Source organism: Galeopterus variegatus, unplaced genomic scaffold, assembly GCF_000696425.1.
Source record: "Galeopterus variegatus unplaced genomic scaffold, G_variegatus-3.0.2 Scaffold365, whole genome shotgun sequence".
NCBI classification, from domain to species: domain Eukaryota; kingdom Metazoa; phylum Chordata; class Mammalia; order Dermoptera; family Cynocephalidae; genus Galeopterus; species Galeopterus variegatus.
Window position 1 is genome coordinate 191702 of NW_007726476.1, and position 7691 is coordinate 199392.

The window sequence follows — 7691 nt, forward strand, 5'->3', positions numbered from 1 at the left end:
GCGAGGTGCGGGCGCAACACCGAGGGTTGCGATCCGTTGCCGGTCACGAAAAAAAAAAAAAGACAAAGAAAAAAAATAATAAAATATTTTCTTCATAGAAGAGGTAAAATAATTTTTTTAGACAAACCCAATTTTTATACTGCAAAGCTATTTGAAAAGTTAAATTGAGCTATGTAATTTGAAAAGTAAGCATCTTGGCATTGGTAATCAAGCCTTTGTATTGCTATGTATTGAATTTCTCTTCTTGAAAATGCTTTCAAATAGAGCACTTTGCACACACTTGAAAATATGGTAAATTCTTGGTTATCTACAGTAATGGAACAGAAGAGGGGAGTAGATTTGATTTGGGGAGTAATTTGAAGATTGATTTGAATAAGGTTATTTATTCATCCATATGATAAATTCTTTACCTCAGTTTCCTTATTGTTCCAATGAAAAAATTAAACTAATTGATAGTTTTTAACTTTATTTTAAATATGAAGTGCTTTTTTATATAATGTTTTGTAATTATTATTTTTGTAATTGCCACATAATGTACATATTTATGGGATAGAAAGTGATATCTTGATACAGGTATAAAGTGTGCAATGATCAAATCAGGATAATTAACACATCTATCACCTCAAACATTTATGTTTTCTCTGTTGAGAATATTTAAAATCCTTTCTTCTAGCTATTTGAAAATATCAATAAATTGTTGTGAATTATAGTCACCTAACAGTACTGTAGAACACTACAACTTGTTCTTCCTGTCTAGCTGTACATTTGTATCCATTAAACAGTTTCTCCCTACTGCCCCCTTACCCTTCCCAGCCTCTAGTAACCACAGTTCTGCATTCTACTTCTGTGACCTCAACTTCTTTAAAAATTTATTTTTTCTTAATTAACCCAAGATAGTCGTATATGTTTATGGGGTACACTGTTAGAATACATCTTATTCTTCCTGTCCAGCTACAATTTGTATTGACCACCCTCTCCCTGTTCCCCTTGCTTCCACGTATGCATGAGAACCTGAGGTACTTCTCTTTCTGTGCCTGGTTTATTTCACTTAATATAATTTTCTCCAAGCTCATCCGTGTTGCTGCAGAAGGCAACATATTGTTTTTTTATAGCTGAGTAGTATTCCATTGTGTATATATGCCACATTTTCTTTATCCAGTCATCTGTCGATGGATATTTAGGTTGGTTCCAAATCTCGGCTACTGTGAATAGAGCCATGATAAACATGGGAGTGCAGGTATCCCTTCAACATGTTGATTTCCTTTCCTTTGGGTATATACCCAGTAGTGGGATTGCTGGATCTTTTGCAGTTCTGTCTGTAGTTGTTTGAGAAACTTTCGTACTGTTTTCCATAATGGCTTTGCTAATTCACATTCCAACCAACAGCATATAAAAGTACCCTTTCTCTGCATCCTCACCAGCATTTGTTATTTTCAGTCTTTTTGATAATAGCCATTCTTACTGGATGAGATGATATCTCATTTTGGTTTTAATTCGCATTTCCCTGATGATTAGAGATGTTGAGCATTTTTTCATATACCTCTTGGGCATTTGCATATCTTCTCTTGAGAGATGTTTATTTAGCTCACTTGCCCATTTTTTGATCAGGTTGTTTTTCTGCTGTTGAGTTTGAGCTCCTTTTATATTTTCGATATTAATTCTGTGTTGGATGAACAGTTTGCAGATATTTTCTTCCATTCTGCAGGTTGTCTCTTCATTCTGTTGATTGGTTCCTTTGCTGTGCAGGAGCTTTTCAGTTTGATATATTTAATCCCATTTGTCTGTTTTTGCTTTTGTTGTTTTATTCATACAATCTTTTAAAAGAAAGAACCTTAATAGTAATTTAATTTGTTTTTGTTTTTTATGGCCTGAATGTGTTAAGAGCAATTTAATTTTTTCTGAAGTATGCAATATTAAAGAAAGTCTTTTTTATTCTGTATACCTAATGTTTTTCTCTAATATTTTAGGACATTTTAGATGAAATGAGAAAAGAATTAACAAAACTAAAAGAAGAGCTCATTGATGGTAAGTGTCTGAACAAATTTGCTACCCTTTGAAAATAATGTTTAAGAATGGCCATTTTTACAAATACGTGAATAAGGAAATATCCAGTTTATTACATGAGAGCAGTTACTTTTCCATAGTGTCCTTCTCTTGGCTTAGGATGTCAGGGAGGAGCTCTCTCCTTCATGTAATGGAAACTATTTGTAAAATAGGGATAAACGAGATCCTTAAGTTTTAGATGTTGACTATGACTAGATGGAAAACCAGATGAGCACATCTTTCCCTAATGTACCTCTCTCAGTCCATCCCACGGCCCTCTTGTATTTGAGCCACAGAATCAGTGTTTTTATTTTGTATATAAAGGGGGAAAATAACCCTTAGGTTTTAGATGTTGACTATGACTAGATGGAAAACCAGATGAACACATCCTTCCCTAATGTACCTCTCTCAGTCCATCCCACTGCCCTCTTGTATTTGAGCCACAGAATCAGTGTTTTTATTTTGTATATAAAGGGGGAAAATAAGTAAATACACGTACATAGAAGTTATCGTCTTTGCAATATTAAAACAAAGGTCTGTCTGTGCCATGTAGGATGCAAAATCGGTGTATCTGTTTATTCCTGTGGGTTTGAACACAATCCTTAAGATTTCTTAAGAACGAATCACTCATTTATTTTACTTTATCATTGTATTTAATTTCAGTACCTCTCCTTTTCTCTCCAGCAATCAGGCAGGAACTGAGCAAGTCAAATACTGCATAGAGAAACAAACGAAGGAGAGATTGGACTTTAATCTGGAGAAGAAGAAAAAATTTCTACCAACCACAGCTGTTAACAACAAACCCCTACATTTTGTGAGCTGTGAGAAGACAGCGGAGACAAACACTCAGAAGGAAGGAAAAAGCAGTGCACTCTGGAAGCTTCAGACGCCCTGACTCTGGCGATGAGCTGTTTTCCTCCTAGTCTGCTGCTTTTTTCTGACCTTTATACAGGATGGAAAAGAGTCGTATAAGAGTTCCTATAACCATTATGCAGAAATACTAAGCCCATCAGGCAAGAGTAATGCTCATTGAGATATTTTCATGGCAAGATAAAATCGCACATTTTCCACAATCCATTGCTAAAATAAAGAGGAGAAAGGCTTATGAAGTTTTCTTTCAGAGTGCAGATGAAGAATTTAGCAGGTTATGCTATTGTATTGTAAATGTTTCTCTCAGGTTTGTCTTCCTATCATATTTGATATTCCATGAATAATTGAGATCAGCCCTGTGTAGGTTAAGACCATATAATGTGGAACAAATGGAAGTGTGTGGGTTTTCAAAGGGTGATATTTATAAGAAAGTGTCCTAAAAATAATTTGTCCAGCTTGAGGAATTTTAGAATGATAGGAAGTCTTTCAAGTTAGCCTTCATGCAATTTTGTAGATTAAAACATAAAATTCGTCCAGAATTTAAAGATTTAGATGCCTTCCTAAATTGGTACAATGCTTTACCAAATCTATGACTTCTACATAACACAAACCAGTGGTCAAATGTAAAACAATATATTGTAGATTTACTGTAGGTTTTCAATCTTTTTTAGATTTATGCATGTGGACATTTTTATAATGTGATTACAACCACCACAAAGTTAGCTTTTTAAATCACAGACAGTGATGCATGTCACACAGTACGTAGTGGCCTTTTCAAGGCCTAGTCCCAGGGAGAACATTTTGTAGAGTATTAGGGGAGTGGGAGGATGGGAAGGAATAATTTTTTTATTTAAAGTTAATTTCTGCACTATTTTTTCTCAATTACCTGCATGAATAATAATGAGGAATATTTTGTGACTTTAATTGGTAAATATGTTAACAAAACAAAGTACTTAATCTTTTACATCATGTCTTCAGCTATTTGTATCTTAACTGGTAATTTCAATGGTCTGAAACATGATTCTGAGCTTCACATGAGTTATATCTTATTGTGGAACTCAAAAGTTTGATCACTGAATTTGGCAGTTATTATTACCTTGGTACCCCTGCAGTTACAGGTGTTCAGGTACATACATGTTCCTGACTGTGAAGCTGCTTTTGAATTTTGTTATGTTGAAATACAAGGAGTAACAGTGATGGCAGCAGTTAAGGGTCCCAGAAGTCATAGATAAAGGGAAACCATCGAGGGGTTCTGCAGTTTTCTCTTAATAAAGTGGGACTTACATCGTGGAGAGAAGGAACTAGATATTGTACTTACCACCTTGTGTGTCTGTGTGTGTGTGTGTGTGTGTGTGCACGCGTGCTGCGTGTATGTAATCCACTCCCTTTTCCTTTCTTTGAAACTGGTAAGATTAGACAATAGGGGAGAAATTCTACATGTTGCAATGATAGCTTTTTGGAAAATTTAGGAAATCAGAAATTCTCCAGGCTCCATCTTGATTTATGCTTGAGTTGCTATGTGCCATATTTGCTTTGAAATTTTTGATTATCAGAAGTTTCACTAAAATTGTGAAGAAATAATTCACTTTCATCTGCTTTCTAGATTTCATTTATCTCAGTTCATAAGACAAAGCTCACTGATAGCGTAGTTTTCTAAATACTGCAGACTAGCAGCCATTACCACTACAAAGAAGTTTGAATGAGGGAATTTATTTTCCTTGTTAAAATAGTTCCTGTTTCTGTAGAAACTTCATTTTTAGATTAAACTGTGATGGATGAGCTATCATAATTCAAGTACACAGTTCTTCTGTCAAGTATTCATTGTCATGCAATAGTAAGTAGTAAAGGCATTTAAGGCGCAACAAGGTTATAAAGTACTATTTTCTAAAGAAATAGGAGGCATTTTCATCCTTATTATTGTACTTTTGGTTATACAAATAGTTTGACAATGTAAATGTTTATGTCCCCTACATATCTGGTCAGAAATCACTTTTGATTTTGTTGGGTAAGTTAAATAGTCTATAATAGGTAGAGTACTGGGTACAAGAGGTCCAAAGTAAGATAAAAGACTAAAATAAAATGCTAAATCTTAAACTGGTTTATGCACTAAACGTTTTGTGCCTTGGTCTAATATTAAAATGATGTCTGTGTAAACTGACAAAAAAGAACCAGTGTTGAATCATGCTATATTTTCCATCATTTTGCATTATCTCAGATTGCTAAATGTGTTCTTTCCAAGTTTGATCAAATTACAGTATACATTTTTTGCTGTCATTAATGGCAGTTGTGTCGTTGTTAGAGATTTCAGTAATTAAAGTGGGAAACAGAAACTTAAGTTATTTTCCTTATGAAAACTATGTTCCTTGGACCCCCATTATTCTGATGGTTTTTGTGCTCTTGTACATTGGATGTCTTAAGCTGAGTACAGTTTAGGGGATCCTTTCTAACTACAGGAAGGTACTGCTTTCCTCAACACTGTGATCTGACCTATGACAAATCTGTACTATACACTATGTAAATGGCTAACAAGTCAATTGCAAGCAAACTGAATGTACAAACCTCAGTGCTGGTGCTGAAATCTCTTCAGAATAGTCATCATGATTTAAAAGTCTGTTTAAAATCTTGCAAGCATCAAGTGTCAATCAAAACTGAAGATGAAACACTCATGAATGTTGAATTCTCATGCTTTAGGTGTATTTCCTTTTTAGGTTTTTCAGATCTCTGCTGTTTTTACCGTAACTTTCATTTAAATTTCCTACACACTAAAACTTCGTTTGTGAGATTGAAATAAAATTACAGTATATACATGTTGCTTGTTTGTGACACTTAGATAATCTTTTGAAATAATTTGTTAGTTCTAAAATAAGTTATATTGGATGTGAAAAACACCTTTTAAAGTCCAAGATTTCATGACTTAAAAGTTTACATGTCACATCACTATTCTTTAAGGAGTTCATAAAGTCATGAATACTAAGTAATGTATACAAAGGGAATATGTGATAATGTATCTACTTTTTGTTTGAAATAACTGTTGGGTATTCTCTGTTTGGTCTTATTTTCTTTTGGCCCAGCTTGACACAGTGTGGTACTCTTACGTAAAGTCAAGATGATGATAAATATTTGATTTGACTCCATTTTGTCTACAACTTGGTCAAATACTTAAACTCATTTATACAGTTAAAATTTTCCTTTATGGGCCCTTGGTCAAATACTTAAACTCATTTATACAGTTAAAATTTTCCTTTATGGGCCGGCCCGGTGGTGCACTGGAGAGTGCGCCGCTTGGGAGCACGGCAGCGCTCCCGCCACGGGTTCGGATCCCATGTGGAGACCGGTTCCCACTCACTGGCTGAGCGCGGTGCGGGCGCGAATCCCGGTGGCGCACTGGAGAGTGCGCCGCTTGGGAGCACGGCAGCACTCCTGCCGCGGGTTCGGATCCCATGTGGAGACCGGTTCCCACTCACTGGCTGAGCGCGGTGCGGGCGCGACACTGAGGGTTGCGATCCTGTTACCGGTCAGTAAAAAAGACAAAAAGGGGAAAAAAAAAAAAAGCAATTACTAATGTTTAATACCTCTGACTTTTCACTGAAAGCCATTTAATATTTATAAGTTAGATGCTTTTGAAATTAAAACATGATATATATACAAAGAATCTCCATGACTCTTAGTGAACAAAATTATTTTTAGGTAGCTTTGACTACATCAATATGTAGTGGAGAACATTTACTTATAAGAACAGTTTTCTCTTGAGTATAAGCACTTAGTACTTCACGAAGTTCATGGAAAAATAGAATTAAAAGATAATAAATCTTATGAACTTTTTGAAGACTCCTTGTATTTTGACTAAGTTAGTAACCCCTGGAGAAAGGCCATTTTATGTGAGCTAGCCGCTGTGGGGTCTAACATGCAGGTTTTCTCCATTCCAAACCACAAAATAGGCTTTAGATTGCATTTGTTTCCTGTATGTTATCTCTTGATAATTTGAGACATCAGGAGATTTTTTTATATCTCAATACTGGGAAAATGAAACCTTCACATTTAAAGTCTAAGATTGATTAGAAAAGATAGTAAAATATTAGCAGTAAATTTAGGATGTTTATGGATATTCTCAGTCAACATAAGTGGCATTCTAGGATAAATTTCTTATGGAGTACTAATGGTCGAGTCACATAAAAGGAAAATTGAGTCTTGTTAAGGAGACTGATTTGAAAACTGATCAAGTATGAACTGTGTAAATTGTCTTTCTAAAATAATTTTTCTTTATAAGGAAACAATCACTGTGAAAGTGGTAAATAAATGACTTGGTCATAATTAATGACAGGGTATAAGAATTACTGCCACATTTATTGGTTATTTTTTGAGATTCGAAGGAATCTATTTATGTGAAGATTGAGGGGAAAAAATGGCTTTTCCTTTCAGTTACAGATGTTCTCTGTTGCACGTACCCTCCTTAAACTGAAATATTAGTGTCATTTAAGGCATGTAGTAGGCCTGTAGCTCTTGCTGGCTAATTTAACATCCAGAATAAATAAAAGCTTAAACCTCAGTTAAGTGTTTGAACTAAAAGATCATAGTCACTGAACTGCACCCCATTGCAGTGAAGTGTATTAAATAGTTAAACCGAGCATAGAGCAGAGTCTCTGGAAGCTTCCTGTGTAGGACCACAGGATTACTAGGCAGAGGGAGAGGACCCGGGACCCAGGTGGGTGGCTGAGAACACCCATCTGAGTATGCTCTTCTTTTACCTCACTTTTTTTTTTTTTTTTTTTTTTTTTTTT

At 35.1% G+C, this 7691-nt stretch overlaps 1 protein-coding gene across 1 annotated transcript in view; it reads left to right on the top strand.

Moving 5' to 3' along the window:
* The window catches only part of ENAH (enabled homolog (Drosophila)), a 168665-nt gene that overhangs the window by 144007 nt on the left and 16967 nt on the right, over positions 1 to 7691 (top strand). The window contains exon 16 of the mRNA XM_008567993.1: positions 1968 to 2025. Coding sequence (XP_008566215.1) covers positions 1968 to 2025 — 58 coding nt within the window. The remainder of the gene's footprint in view (positions 1 to 1967; positions 2026 to 7691) is intronic.